This window comes from Podarcis melisellensis (genome assembly GCF_964234715.1).
Source record: "Podarcis melisellensis genome assembly, chromosome: 4".
In the NCBI taxonomy this organism is placed as follows: domain Eukaryota; kingdom Metazoa; phylum Chordata; class Lepidosauria; order Squamata; family Lacertidae; genus Podarcis; species Podarcis melisellensis.
Genome location: NC_138531.1, coordinates 35,258,513 through 35,274,229, shown reverse-complemented (window position 1 = coordinate 35,274,229; position 15,717 = coordinate 35,258,513). Strand labels below are relative to the sequence as shown.

The window sequence follows — 15,717 nt, the reverse complement described above, 5'->3', positions numbered from 1 at the left end:
CAACTGGCGGCGTCTAAACCTAAGGGGAAGAGAAGCGCGCGCTTCTCAGGAATTCCCACAGCTCCTCCAAAGCACCGAGAAAGGTGCACGAAAAGGGCCGGGGTGTGGGGGGGGCACCCCTCGCCCTTCAGCTTCTGACAGGATTATTTTAAAAAGAAGGGCAGGGGGAGACCGCGTCAGCAGCTGCAAGAGCCATGTGCAAAAGGCAGGCAGCAGCGTTGCGGCGTGTTTTCGTTGTAAATTTCAAGCAGCAGCTCCCTCCAGCCAGTCGTTTGTTGCTCCTCCTCCTCCTCCCTCTTTTCTCTCTCGCCTCGCCCGCGCGCCCCGCCCTCTCCCCGGCTCTTGCCGCAGCTGCAGGAAGCCAAGCCCCGCCCTCTCATCCCCGCGTGCGACCGACCGACCGGCTGGCTGGCTGGCGGGCGGGCGAGTGAGGCAGAGAGCGAGACTCGGGCAAGCCCCATTGTCTGCGCTGAGGCGGCGGCGGGAAGCGCGCGAGGAGCGAAGGCGCACGACCGGTCTCCAGAGAGCGAGGCGAGCGCGCGCGCACACCACACACACACGCAACCAGGCAAGCCAAGAAGCTGCGCCCGGGCGCGATGCGGGGCGCCAGCCGCCGCTTTGCAGCTGCCGAGAGGCTCCTCCGACACCCGGGCCAGGCTCGGGGCAGCGGCAGCTGCTGAAGAGGGAAGGAGGCCGGGCCGGCGCCCCAAACTTCGCCCTTTTGCCTTGACAGGGCGCGCCTTTTCTTCCTCCCTCCCCTCGCCGCCCCATGGAGACGCTGAGCGCCGTGCGGGCGAAAGTAGGGGCCAGGAGCCCCGGCGGCTGCGAGGCGGGCGGCACCGGCGAGCCCCAGCCCGCGCCGTCTTCCAGTCCTGCCGGCCGAGGCTCTCCGGCGCACCCGGCGCCGGACTCGCCCGCTTATCGACTGGAGGATCTGGAGACCTTAGCCACTGTTGGTGAGTGAGGCTGGGCGCCAGCCAATGAAAAACAAAGGAAGGGGGGGATAGAACGTGCTCGTCTGCAGCCGCAGCCGCCCCCCCATGACCACCCACAAGGTTTAAGAGGCGCCTCTGACTGGCAAGGGACACCCCCCTTTTTTTAGCGCCCTCGCGATACGTAATTCTGGTCACCTCTGGGCTCACAATGCCATACCTCTGGGGCGCTCCCTAGACCAGGTAGTGAAATACAACCTTTGCGGTGTCGCTCTCCTCTCTGAGAGCCAAGGCAACCGGAAAGCTGTTGCTACTGCTTTCCTTCCCCAGGGCAGAGCCCCAGAGGATGCTGCCAGCTGCTAACACTGTGCCATCTCCACAAGCATGGATGGGCGCACCTCATGCCCAGGAAACAGTTTGTTTCTTTGGCGTCCAGGCTCACTTCTTAACACGATCTGGGCTTGGTGTCTTCCTTCCTGTTTTCGTATCCGGAAAGCTTCCCCAGTACTTTTTATCAGAGAGAAACAGAACAAGCTTTTTGCAGATGGCAGTTGAGAAGCAGGCAGGTGCCCAGCGGTGCTTGAGAACTGTCAAACCCAATGTGGAGAAGTCTGCTGTTTGGTCTCTGTTTATCTGCCAGTAGTTTGGATTTTGCCCAAATCTGTCTGGTGGCAAAAAGCTGAACTGGTTTTGTAAACAGTGTGTGGTCCTGTTTATCCCAGAAACTACTCTGAGTTTGCAACCCACAAACCCTTTGAACAAAAATATTTGCATGTAAATTGCTCTGAGTCCTGGCGACATCATTGAGCGTTCAGCCTGTTTAACTGAATAATATGCTGTTTAAGCAGTGCATCAGTCATAACCTTATGTTGCAAGTAACTTTGATGCTTGCTTTCACAAGTGTTGTGTGTGAAGTAATTATGTAAGTTGATGTATGTTTATAGCTCTTTATGCTTATACTGAGTGTGTGCGCTCTTCCTACAGTTCGCTTGCAAATTCCATCCAAGCTCCTGTTAATATTAAACATGGCTTGCAACTGTGGGCTTGTTCTTCTGTTCAGCGGCTCGGGTTTCATGATATCTAAAGCATTTTAGTATTGCTCACGTGATGAGCTGGAATGTGTATTCCTTTTTAAAGGCAGATAATCTGTAGAATCTTAAACAGGACCAGGACCAAGGGAGTCCTTCACTTGGACATGACTTTCTTCCCCAAATTCCCCCTCTTGAGGGATGTTTGCATCTGATCTGCGTAGATGGTTTTGTTAGCAGGCATTGGCTGCAGTGGGAGAGGAAGGAGAAGGGACACAGGGGAGGAGAGGATATGATTACAGTGCCATATGACACATGGGGAAATCTGATGTGAAATACTCCGTAAGAGAGGGCACCTGACATAAACAACCGCTGCCATTTGTTTCGACTTAAAAGGCCCTTTCATACATTACTCTGTGTATCTTGTACAGTAGATCCCAACCTCTTGGTGCCTAGCACTGCTTAGGGTGGCGAACACCAAATAAAACCTGCCATCAGATGAGTTCATATTTATAAAAGTACATAGGAGGGGGAGGGGCAGAGTTCCTCGTTACATGGGTTGTATTCAGTATGGCTCTAAGGTGATTTCTTCTTGCACAACAGAATGTTGTTTGTCTCCTCCCCCTGGCTTTGGAGCCCACCCCCCAACTGCTCAGGATTTCCCCCCAATCCTCTGGAGCGGATTTGGGGATGGCTCAGGGTCCATGAAGGAGGAGAGGGGATCTCGTTGCATTGGCGCTAATACAGTGGTACCTCAGGTTAAGTTCCGGAGGTCCGTACTTAACCTGAAACTGTTCTTAACCTGAAGCACCACTTTAGCTAATGGGGCTTCCTGCTGCCGCCACGCTGCCGGAGCCCGATTTCTGTTCTCATCCTGAAGCAAAGTTCTTAACCTGAAGCACTATTTCTGGGTTAGCGGAATCTGTAACCTGAAGCGTATGTAACCTGAAGCGTATGTAACCTGAGGTACCACTGTACTTACACTAATGCACAAATGCTGCCCTTGGAGAAAAGTGTCATTTGATATAGTAAAATGAATTGGTGTAGGTTTAGGGGCACAGCCAGCCATATTGAAGATACCCCATCCCGCATTTGTTTAGTGACAGAGTAACATCTGGTAGCAAGGAATTCGTACAGGTGAATGATCAGGCTGGAAGTGAAGGGGTGTATCTCTCTGCCCCTCTGCAAGACTGTGGGCAGGAATATAGCTTGCTATGAAGCTAGTATCCTTTCTGTCTGCAGAGAAGGGTAAGACAGTAGTACTTCACAGCCACAATGAAAACACAGGGTACTAGGGTCTTATCTGGCTGGTAACTTCGGGGTTTATCTACAAGATTGGCCCATAATCTTCCTGCTACAGCTCTTGGGAAGCTATATTAATTTTGTGTGCCAGTGTTATTCTGATCAATTTGGGTCTCAGCTGGTGGATAAACAAACTGTTTTGTCTTCAAATTAAGGAATTTATAGCATGGCTTGATTTGCCTGCTAGGCACATGGTTTTCATGTAAGGTGAACCTCCTAAAAAAGTTCTGGCAACTAGGAGGGAGCTGTAAACTATATATGTGTTGAATGGGTCAAGAGGCATGATCATTATTGGATACCCTGCGTCAACTAAGAGCATCTGCAGTAAGGGCATCCCTGGGGGCCATGTGATAGGTTGCATCTTTCCCTCTGGCATTGGAGAGGGAGTTCTGATATCAAAGCCTCCTTCCCCAACTGTCCCAGCTCCTTGTCCAACTGGCATTGATTGCAGTAGAGCCAAAAGGGGTGTGTGCTAGGAAGTGGCTTGGATCTGAATGATAGAATGCCCAACATACCAACATTCATACCAACAACACACCACAAATGGGTGGAAGATTTAAACACACTTCTGAACAGGCGCTAAATCTCTCCGTGGGAAACAATGGGAGAGAAAATGAATACTATTCACATGATATGTGAATGGATATAGGAACGTCCCTCCATCCTTGCTTCTGCCCTGTGGGTAGAGCCAGGCAGAGCTTTGGATGGGCTATTAAGCCATCTTTGTATTTCCTGCCACCAGTTGTTCATGTATTATGTGTATACCTCCTGCAGACGGTGCGAAAATACATAATGACAGTAACTCACTTCAGACATACTATCAAAGTGTTGTGACTTCCATGACTCTATTTTTATCTGTAAGCTAAGCTACCTTGAGTTCTGTCATGGACAAAGGTGGGGTAGCAGTGCTAGAAACTCAGATATATAAGCTAGGTGATAAATGGCTCCTTAAACTAAGTTGACAGTCGCCAAAACGAAATGCCTCATTGCCATTTTGGGGCCAGACGGTTCGAAAGTCATTTTCAATATGACCTTTAGGTTCCTGAAATTCATTCTGATTGTGGAGATAAAATATAATGGATAGGATTCTACAGAATGTGTTGCTAGTGTATGAAAACAGTCAGGATCCAAGGAATCCCCAGCATGCACCTCCAGATGGTGGAGACGTCAGGTACCATTCTGGTGCCTGGGCATCTTTACTTGGTCACAAGTGGCTAATAGCCAGGTGTAAAATGTGCCTGGTGAATTTCAAATGCTATGGGGTTGGAATAAAGAAATAAAGGCTCTGCTACATGACATTCACACATTTGAATGGGTATCTAAGCAATGGAACCCTTTGCATGCAGAGATATACACCCGTTGGTCAACTTGTTTAGATGCCCATGAGCAAACATAAAGAGTGAGAACTAGGAAGCTTTATGACATTCAAGGTGGGACCAGCAGAATGACATTCAGTGTGTGGACCCATTTCATATGTGTAATGTGCTTATTGGCTCATGAGTTAGTGCGTGCCTTGTTTAGAATCCTAGGATTTTGTTTTTGCATCCAAATATTTTTTTCAAGATATGGAGGACTACTTCACACTTTTAAAGATGCAGTTAAACATACTCAGGTAGACACTGCACTTAACAAATGGAAACATGACAAAGGCAGAAGAACACATATTTTGATGGGGCAAAATGAGCGTTTTCCAAACAAGCTTTTGAAATGTTTTTTTTTTTTTGGCTGGAAGAAAAAGATGAAATTACTTATTTTATTTGCTTCTTCGTGTATTTAAAGAAAACCATGTTCACACCTATGTCTTACATTTTCATTTATATTTCACCAAAGTTTTCCCTTAAAACATCAGTTTTATTATCCTGCAGAGTGTTATCTCAAATGAGTGGGATGGATATGCTGAGAAAATGTGTTGTGCTCTATCCATTTACTGAACATTTCAACTAGGAAACTGTCATCTTAAAGCGTAGATTTGATCTTTAATTCTCTGAGCACTTGGGTGTCCTCCCATTGATACCAAAGGGAATTTATATAAAGTATAGCTTTGTGCACAGCAAAGGTAATATCACTCCTACATACCTAGTCGGAAATTTGAATTCTGACATGTGCTACACCAAATGCAAGCAGAACTACATATCTGCATTCATTTTGATGCTTGGAGCAAGTTCTCGCATTCATTTGATAAAACAGTATTTGTGACTGCACAAGAGAATTGAGGGTGGAGGAGGCATACTCTTCAATTAATTGAGCAAATATATATATATATAATCTTAAGTAGCAGTGTTTCTCTGAAGTTTGGGATTTATCTCTTCAAATATTGTCATTATTTATGGTTCTTTTTAGTGGGTGTAACATCTGGACTGGATACAAATTTTGCTAGCTATGCCTCAAACACATGGCTTTTATTGGCAGTCAGAACTTGCAGAATAAGTAAGATCACTTGCTAGGGTTATTTGCATGACTCCCCTATGAAAAACATGGCACACTTATCTGGCAATAAACTCTCTTGAACAAAGTGGAACTTAACTATGAACAAACATACTCTGGATTGCACTGTAAATTTGTGACATAACCAAAAGGTGTTATGGTGTTGACTTTCTTTCTGTTGGCCAAACCTATAATGTAACAATGGCTACAATTCTGTAGACAAGTTGTTTAAGTCCCATGGATTTAAGTGGGATTGAACCAGCCCAATTATGTATGCTTTAATCTTCAAAAATAAAGATCCTATTGTCATTCAGGAATCCCTGTGAATAGTTAGGAAATAGAAAATTGGCTGATACAATCCTTAAAGAAGGAATTATAAAAATAGTGAATTGGGTGATTGTTTCAGCTATAGAATAAAGACACAGACTTTTCATTTCCACAACATAGCATACTGCAAAAAGGTTCAGGCAAAGGCAATTAATCCTTATGTCTTGTTTTACCCATATATTTCCAACACAATTGCTTTCAAGTTGTACTGAGTTACACTAGAAACAGTCATACCTTGGTTCTTGAACAAAATCTATTCCAGAAGTCCATTTGATTTCCAAAACATCTGAAAACCAAGGCACACCTTCTGATTGGCTGCAGGAGCTTCCTGCACTCAAATGGAAGCTGCGTCAGACATTCAGCTTCCGAAAAACGTTCAAAAACTGGAACACTTCCAGGTTTTTGGCATTCGGGAGCCAAAACTTATGAGTACCAAGGCGTTTGAAAACCAAGGTACAACTGTATTATTAATTACATTTCTATCCCACCCTTCCCCCATAGAGCTCAGGGCAGCATACATGGTTAATCTTTTATCATTCTTTGTATTCACAGACCTGTGTAGTAGGTTAGGTTGAGAGACAATTACTGGTCCAATTTCACTCAGTACATGATATATCTGAATGGGGAGTTGGGGTCTGCCTGATCCTAGTCCAAGGCTCTAAGAACTACTGTATGTTGAAGTTTAAACATGCTCTGATAGGTGGTACAACCTTGAGCAGTCTTTCTCAATTGTGGGTCCACATATGTTGTTGGACTACAACTCCCATCATCCCTAGCTTGCAGGATAAGTTGTCAGGATGTGGGTTGTAGTCCAACAACATATGGGGACCCAAGTTTGAGTCAATATTGTGGACTACAACTCTAATGCCTAACCACTTGCCATGCTGGCTGGATCGGATGGGAGTTACAATCCAAAACCCATGGAGTCCACCATGTTGGCTACCCTGATCTTGAAAGTGCAAATTTGTCTATAGATTGGTCCACAGATTTTGGCTACGCTTATGTAGTTAGTTGTTTCTGACTTCTGCAAAGTCCCTCTTCTCAGGGGAAGAGTTCTTTTATGTCTTGCTTTCCAACAGGCATTGAAGGAGAGCAAAATAGCAAGAGGCTCACTGCTGCTTACCTTTTCCTATGCCAGGCATGTGAAGTGGAAGAAAAGATCCACATCTCCACTGATAATCCTGAACCATCTGGCAGTGAGAACCATATAGCACTGAGCTTGCTGGCTCAGTCTCTCCTATCGCTTGTGCCTTTCTAAAGTTTAGAGCAAAGTAAAGACTTGATGGAGAATCAAGAATCTTTGGAGTTGGGGAATGTTGGAAAGGAAGTCTCTCCCAGTGGCCATGTTTGTGGCCCTGTATTGCTATTGTTTGTCACTATGGTATATATTTTTGAATTTCTATTTTGTAAACTGCCCTGTGATCCTTGGATGAAGGGCAGTATAGAAATTTAATAAATAATAATGGTAATAAATAATGTTACTGTCTACATGCATGTATTGTAATTGTAGACTTTAGCCGGATAGTTTTTATGCCTATACGATAAGAGGTCCATTGATTCAATGGGCCTTAAGTGTTGTTGAGTCCTCTTTTCCCTCAGTGGTCCTGCAGTATCTGGTCTGCAATGCACCTTTCTCTACATGCTTCAACTTTTTTGATGCCGTGAAGTACTGCTCTGATTTTAGTGTCTGCTGCCTGACCCTATGTTTACAAGTCTCTTTGTGATATTATCCCTGAACTGTCATAGACTTCTCATCTGCTTTTTCTTGCTTTTCCCTTGTTAAAAAGGGCCTTGTATAGTTGCTCAGGGAGCAGATTGCTTAAGGGCATTGGCCAAACCTTTGATTTTCTGTTCAAAGATCCTTCATCTAAGTGAAATTGTGCTGGAGGATATTTACATTATGGACTCCTGAATGATACCTTATGGGTGCAGTGGTCACAGATCTGTAATGTTAGGGCTTTTTCTTAGGGCTGAGTGAAAAGCATTCCAAATTATCCATGCTATTTGTGGGTGACAAAATTTAGAGGGGCCATTTTTGCTTAATATTCTCTGGGATGAGGAGGTTGAATTCTCCAACAGTTTGCATAGGAGGGAAAACCCAAAAGCACAGAAAAGTCATCTTGTGATCCCCCACCCAACTTAATGTTAAATGAAACACTGTTGTTTATATTGATAGATGAAGGACTCCATGTTGTAAGAGTAAGACATGAAGGAGTAGCATCAAACCATAAGTTCCAATTTCCTGGGTGCCCGAGCACCCACAAAATTCCCCATGAAAGGGCCGGGCACCCACAAATTTCAGTGCCAGGACCATGCACATTGCATGGCACCCATGGCCCTGGGGACCCATGGTCGCGGGGCCAAGCTGACACTCCTGCATTAAACCCATTTTTTCCCTTTAGCAAATATTAAACTATATTGGGCTGGATATACAGTTGTACTCAGAATTCCCCGTTCTGCATACTGGGAAATTGTACCAGCTCTGTACATGTCCTAAATATCAAGGCAAAACACAATGATTTTGGGGCAAATGCACATATTCCCGAGTTGGATTGTTCTGTTAACATGGAATGTTGTGATGGACCCTGGAATCCCAAACCTTTTGAATAGTTTCCCCCCAAAGTTGCAACAACCCCCCACATTTTCTGAGAAATGAAACCAAGCTGACCAGAAAACTCCCAGAGCTTGAATGACAAGGGAGATTGCAGATATAAGGTGAATCTTGTAGTCACTGCACACATCTACCACATATTCATGGAGAAATCAGGAGAACTATTCTGCTGGGACATCCTTTAACATATTTGGGTTTCTTTTTTTGTGGGGTGTATATGTGTTGTGTTCCAAAGAAAAGTATATTACCAGATAGTTCTCAGAATGTTCCTTTTCTGATATATTTATCAGAGTTCACGCCTGGTTTTCAGCCTTTTAAAAAACTTTTATATTGCCGCATCTTTATTTTCATATGCAATGCTATGTTGCAGGGCATGTTCTATTAAAAGAGAAGAGGTACTGTATTGGAAAGGACACTCGCAGCACAATCCTATACATCAGAGCTTTCCAAACTGTGTGTCGTGACACATTAGTGTGTCAGCTGCAGTGTGTACAGTAGTTGTGTCATGCAAACACACCCCACGCTCATCTCGTGGCTCAAAAGGGGTTAGTTTAACCTCTGGTTTGCTAGTAAAACTGAATTACTATGTCACGAAATGATGCAAAACTGAATTACTGTGTTGCGAAATGATGCATGTCCAAATATGAATAGTTTGGAAAGCTCTGCTATACATGTTTATTCAGAAGTTAGTCACATTGATTTCCATGAGGGTTACCCTCAGTTAAATGGATTTAGGAATGCAGCCTCAGAGGGAGACTGGGCTTTTATCTGTGGGGTTTTTTTGGGGGGGGTATGGTTGTGTTGCAAGTTTAAAAGGCTCAAACACTATGGAAATGTAACTTTCCTTCAACAGGAAGCTAGCATATTTATAGCCTCATCCTCTTTTTTATGTTTGTGATACACAGTTGCACCGTTTCCTTACTCCCTTTATGTCCTGAGATCTACAGTGTAGCATTAAATTTATTTATTTATTATCTTTCTTTGTTGACGCTTGGCACACATTCACTGATGCAAACTATCGTAGACATGTGTGTTTAGTTTCAAGAAAACTCTTGTTTCCTTTTGTTGAATTGTTTTGTTTTCTTTTTTTTGTCACAGTTACCTCCTAGCCTTGCTTAGGTTGCCCTGTGCTTAGTCTTGAAAATGCCCTCTGGAATGGGAATTGTGAGAGCATGTGAGCTTGATCATTTTCAGAGAGGAAGAAGACTTTAAACAACACACAAACACACCATCCCGTTTTCAGTGGCTATAACTAATAAATGGGGCAAATAACAGTGGAATAAATAATAGCTGAATTCAATGTATTTATATAATTTATTATTAACTAAGTATTTTAATATCTAACCTGATCCAAAGGATTGAGCAGAGATAGAAACCACATTAATAGAGAGTTGCTTTCTAGAACTATGAATAAACACAATATCATCTCTCTACTCCTCAACAGCTGTTGCAATGCTAAAATCTTAAGACTGCTTTTTGTTCTTCTTTTTGTATACCATAATTCGTCCCGTCCCCCCACCACTCTCAGCTAAAGATCATCCTGTAAGCTGGTCTGCACATTAAAGCCAAACCATAGAACAAGCCTTATGTTCTTCAGTTAATAGTAGTTAAGATAACAAAATTGAGATATGAAAATTCTGCTTCAAGGTTAAGAAACAATCTGAAGCAGGTGTTTCACCTTACAGTATTGAGTTGCTCCCTTTTTATTCCAAGTTTCACATTGGTTTCTTTATGGTAACTCAATGGTTCATGTTCCAAAGTTCTACTAATGCCCTGAATAAGAATAGTGTTAGTGGATATCTGACACAGAAAATAAAGCTGGATTGTTATGTACCATTGGTTTTCTTTGTGAGCATGGGTAATACTGGGTTCAGTTTCCCCAACCTAGAATGAACCACTCTTGCATGATATTTTTTAACCATCAAGGACCTTGTCTGTGGAGCATTCCTTGCATTTGAGGAGAGTTATTAGCTTATATGATTCTCATTAAACCTCGGGTCAACTGTAGATAAGTTGTGCGATTATCTTTTAACAGAATGGTGCTGAAATGGAACATGTTCACAATAGTTCCGTTAATTTATTTTTTTCTTGAGTCACTTTCAATGTAACTCAGTATCAAATATTAATGTATTCATTCTGACAAGCTAAAAATAGCAGAAAGACGCAGCAAACACACAAGTGGGAAGAAGGCCTCTTCACATAGAAGTCTTTTTTTAGAAGCAAACAATTAAAATTGGATATGTTTCTATAGCATGAAAAATACAGATGTTGTTTAAAAACACCTGTCTTTATGGACTGAACGTATGTGTAAGGTAAAGGAAAGAATGATCCATCTCTAAAGGCTGTGGCACTCCAGAAGTCTTCCAGCTCCCATTATCCCAGCCTGCCCTTGCAGGATGGGGCTGATGAACTACAGCTTATCCACCCCTGGAATGAGGTTGAGCAATGTGTTTCTAGTAGCCAGCCAGGCACCTTTAAGAAGGTTACCAGCAGGGCAGTGGAGGTGATTGTTTCCTTCCATCCCTATGATCTGACATTCTGAGAGAAATAGCTTTTCAACATTTGTGCTGTTGCTTAATGACTGTGGCTGATTTATGTCTTGATAGACTTGCTCCACACAAATTTGCCACATTATTTTCAAAAGGCTTCTAGGGTAGCAGCTATTGCCATATTTTGGACTAATGACTTCTCCAAGTTGGGTCTACTTGTCCCTCAAAGTCATCCCGGAGTAGATCCTAAAATCAAAAGAATTCTATAGATGTGTGAGGATTGTTTAAATGTTTAAAACTAATGCCTGAGGAAGGGGTTGTGTTGACCATCCTTCCCCTGTCCTGTCAGTTAAGATTTGGTAGGCAAAAGGTCACAAAGTCTGCTTGCATTTAGAAAGGAATGAATGGGTGAATGTTTTGCCCCTTGGCTAAAGGCAAGAGACAGAAAACAGTTTTGAAAGGAAACATGGAACTAGTTATATGTTCCTTTGCAGACCAACCTTATGCTAGGACAAATGTGGCTCTAGAGTGGACATGGGGAACCTTTAGTTCTCCAGATGTTGCTGAACTACAGTTTCCATAATCCCTGGCTAGTAGCCATGCTTGCTAGGGCTGATGTGAATTGTAGTTCAGCAACATCTGGAGGACCAAAGTTCCCCCACTCTTGCTCTAGAGGAACAGTGACATCTTCTGTATTTTTCTTGATTCTTGCTTTTTGCAGGGCAGGAGATAAATTCAGTACAGTAAATAAATAAAATTAAATGAGTTAGATTGTGTTGTATACTGGTAAACCATAATGCTAAACTGCTGAACGTCAAATGATCTTTCTTAACCACATTAATTTTTAGTATTTCTCTTTCTGCAGTGACTTGTCAGTCTTAAGTGCCTGAATTAAATTGGAATTTTGAGCTCTGTTGCCTACTACTCAGGTTGCTCCAAGTGAAATAGCATGTTTAATATGAGTTTGAAGTGGTATTCATTCAAGTCTTCCACAGATGAAATGTTCTCTGTGATATTCATTTAAACGTTGCTTTGAATTAAGCTGCAGCCCAGCCCATAATTAGGTGCAGCAACTTCATTAAAGGCAGTGGGACTTTCATTTGCTTACTTCGTGCATGGGATTGTAGCTTTGAACTCTGCTTAGTTTTGCAACACATTTATAATTTTAATAACTGGTGGACTTTGGATCATTTGCCATGGAATTGCATATTGCTTGTTGGCGTAAGAGAGCTTGCATAGCTCTGACCTGTATGATCCCTGCTCTTCTCTTGCAATGTTTCATACTGATGGACAACTTGTGCTCAAAAGGCCAGTACATATCAGATTTTTGTCTGCAAAACTACATTTTAAAAATCAAGTAGCTTGGCAACTTAATATCTGCATATGTGTGGTCCAATCCACTACCAAACCAGTTCAGCAGCATTTTCTCTGAGTTCATGTTCTGCAAGGGACAAAGCGTGGCCAGTGTTGCATTGTGGTAATATCAATGACACAACTGCAAAGTTTATTCAAGGTTTACTGCTTAACTTCCTCCAGAGTTCTCATGCAATTTTGGGGAATACAGCCAGATGTCTCTCTGTGTTTTCAGTTATTAGTGTGGAACTGACACTGCAAAGCATGTGCTTTCGTAGAGGAAACAATATGTATTGCCCAGCCTTGCCAGTCAATCCACAAACATTACTAGCCCCAAATGTTTTTACTTTCTCATTTGATCACATATAACAAATGAACTCATATGTCTTTTTAGCACAGTTCTTTTTAAAAAAATTAATTTTCATTAATTTTCATCCAATTGTACATTTTATACATTTTAACCCGAATACAATAAATTGTGTCAGTTTTGAACTTCCTTCAGCGTCTCTGAGAGTCGTCCATTTTTGTATCTTTAATACGCATTCCCTTTTTTATATTGCCATTATTCTTCCTTGTTCCCATTATTTTTAATAAACAATACATATTTGATTTTTTACAGTGCCTCTTGAAATCCCACTAACGTTGTATTTATACCACAAATGTTTTTCAGATAATCCACCAATTTATGTCTTTTTAGCACAGTTCTTGTTGTTATCTGTGAGTTGCCTTGAGTCATGTGAGGGGGAAAGGTGGTAAATTGCTACTACTGCTACTATTATTATTTTTTGTTGTTGTTGTTATTTGTTGTTGTTGTTGTTGTTATTACCACCAGTTGTCTAAAAGGTGAAACATATGGCCCACTTTGTCTGGAGGCAGTTCTTACACATGAGTAGAAGCCTGCTGTATGTCGAGACTTGCGCTAGAGCCCACACATATTTTCCTTGAGATCGATGTGCACAGTTAAAGCTCCAGCATTCTGCTTTCAGGCACCTTCGGCTGAGGTGTGTCTCCAGAGAACACAGGTGTAAAATGGCATTGCCACTGTTATGAAGGCTTCCATACTGGATGCTGATGATATTAGGTACTGCTGTCTCTTCATGAGATCCTGGTTGCATTCCCCATCCCCACCCCAGTTTGGCTATGAAGAACATTTTGTACCCTTCTTCTCCCATTAAAAAAGCAATATAAATTAGATGACATGGCTTTCAGGTATTGCTTGCTGATAAATAATAAGGCGACCAATAGCTACTAATCATTTGGTTGTGTGATACTTTCGGTGTCTGAGGCAATATGCCTCTTAATAGCTCTTGCACTCATGTCCTATTTGTGTACTTCTTGTGGGCACCTGGTTGGCCACTGTAAGCACAAGATGCTGAACTAGATGACCTTTCTCTTAGGCTTTCTCTTACGATCATGCAAAAGCACAAGAAGTTTGAAATTACAGAGATTTTTAAGCATGATATTTCTTGTCCTTATGAATTTGAATATAATGCTTGTGGTGTCCGGGAACTGTGGTTTCCTCTCCCTTTCCCAAATCTTCCAAAGCACTTCCCAATTCACATTTGCAGGTGTAACTTTTTATCGGTTTAGCAACAATAAAATATTATGTTTTAATTGGTCTGGTACTAAATGTATTAAGTCACAAAGGGTGTCTGTCTGGAGTATTTTGTATATTTCAATCCTGATAGGTTTCAAGTTCCCTGTGCCCAAACAGCCACGAGTAAATTCTAAATCTCCTTCCTGTTTAGCTGAATGAGTTCTTATAGGCTTACAAAATTCGGCAAAGTTGAACTTGTTTGGAATGACAAACATGCTTTACTTTTGGAAGATCATAGCTTTGTTCCATATAAGAAACAGAATATTGTTGATGGAATCATGGTTCGTGGTGAGTGAATTTAAAGGAGCAGCTTTGAGTTGTTTAAGTACCTGTCACCATGTTTTTGCCTTGGCTGTTAGAAGAATCGTGTTCTGTCCCATGAGAATAATTCACTAATTATGTCTTACTGAATTCTGTACTGTTCTCCCTAATGTGAGCCAGGAGTAGCAATTTGACATTGAATTTTAAGGGGTGTGTGGGTGTGTGTGTGGGTGTGTGTGTGTGTGTGAGAGAGAGAGAGAGAGAGAGAAAGAGAGATACATACCATCCCTTTTTAATTCCACATTTTTTTTTATTTTTTATGCTACAGATGTGTGACCAAGATTACAAACAGAAAAGTAATACTCTTAATAAAGGTTTAAAGTTCTCCAATAATGCTTCAGGGAATATGTTCAAGAGACTCTTGACTGTACTAAAGAGAACAGGATCATACGCTTTTTCCCTTGTGAATGCCTAACGAGTTACAGTGGTACCTCGGGTTAAGAACTTAATTCGTTCTGGAGGTCCATTCTTAACCTGAAACTGTTGTTAACCTGAAGTACCACTTCAGCTAATGGGGCCTCCTGCCGTGCAATTTCTGTTCTCATCCTGAAGCAAAGTTCTTAACCTGAGGTGCTATTTCTGGGTTAGCAGAGTCTGTAACCTGAAGTGTCTGTAACCTGAGGTACCACTGTATTACAGTATAGTGCAAGGAATTTTAGCTTGCCTGGATACAATAGCACCACTCGTAATTTGGGATACTCTTTTAAAATGTGTGGGACTCCTCTGTTTTGGAATGGGCAGAACTTGTTTTGCGACATTCAAATTAGGAAAGAAGGGTGGAGAGCAAGGCATAACTTGGAGACACTTAGCTGCATCCTCCTCCAAAGGGTGCATCAGCCTCCTTTCTTGCTGTGCACTTTAATTACTATAGCATGCACTCATTAGTAGATGGACAAAGTGTGGAATGTCTTGCTTCACATGAGACAGGCTTGAGTAGGAGGTGGGGGAGATTTGCCTTAGATGATGAAGGAGAAGGGAGGAAGATCCCCTTCTGATTCCTGCCTTAAAACTGTGCGAGTGAGGTCTGTCAGTTTCACTTCTGCTGTCAAAACTGGGAAGTGAGACTTACAGGGTTTGACTTCCTTCATAGTGTGAAGTGGAACTTGGAAATCTCAGTCAGTGCTGTGAGCCAGTTCCCTTCCTAAATTAAGTTATGTATCCAAGCCAGAATGAAACTAAAGGTTTCCTATGTATTTGCTTTGGACTTTTAAGTAACAAATAATTAGAAAAACAAAATGGGAAGCACAGATAATACAACCAAACATCAACCAAATGTTCACATAATGATATAAAAATGAATGGGAATATTTTTGCTCATCCCAAGTGACAGAGG

The 15,717-nt window shown here is 42.3% G+C and overlaps 1 protein-coding gene across 1 annotated transcript in view; it reads left to right on the top strand.

The window, feature by feature from the left end:
- Positions 1–373: 373 nt before the first annotated feature.
- Positions 374–15,717, top strand: part of PRKX (protein kinase cAMP-dependent X-linked catalytic subunit) — a 57,945-nt gene continuing 42,601 nt past the window's right edge. Inside the window, exon 1 of the mRNA XM_081907673.1 lies at positions 374–956. Coding sequence (XP_081763799.1) covers positions 770–956 — 187 coding nt within the window. The 5' untranslated portion in view covers positions 374–769. The remainder of the gene's footprint in view (positions 957–15,717) is intronic.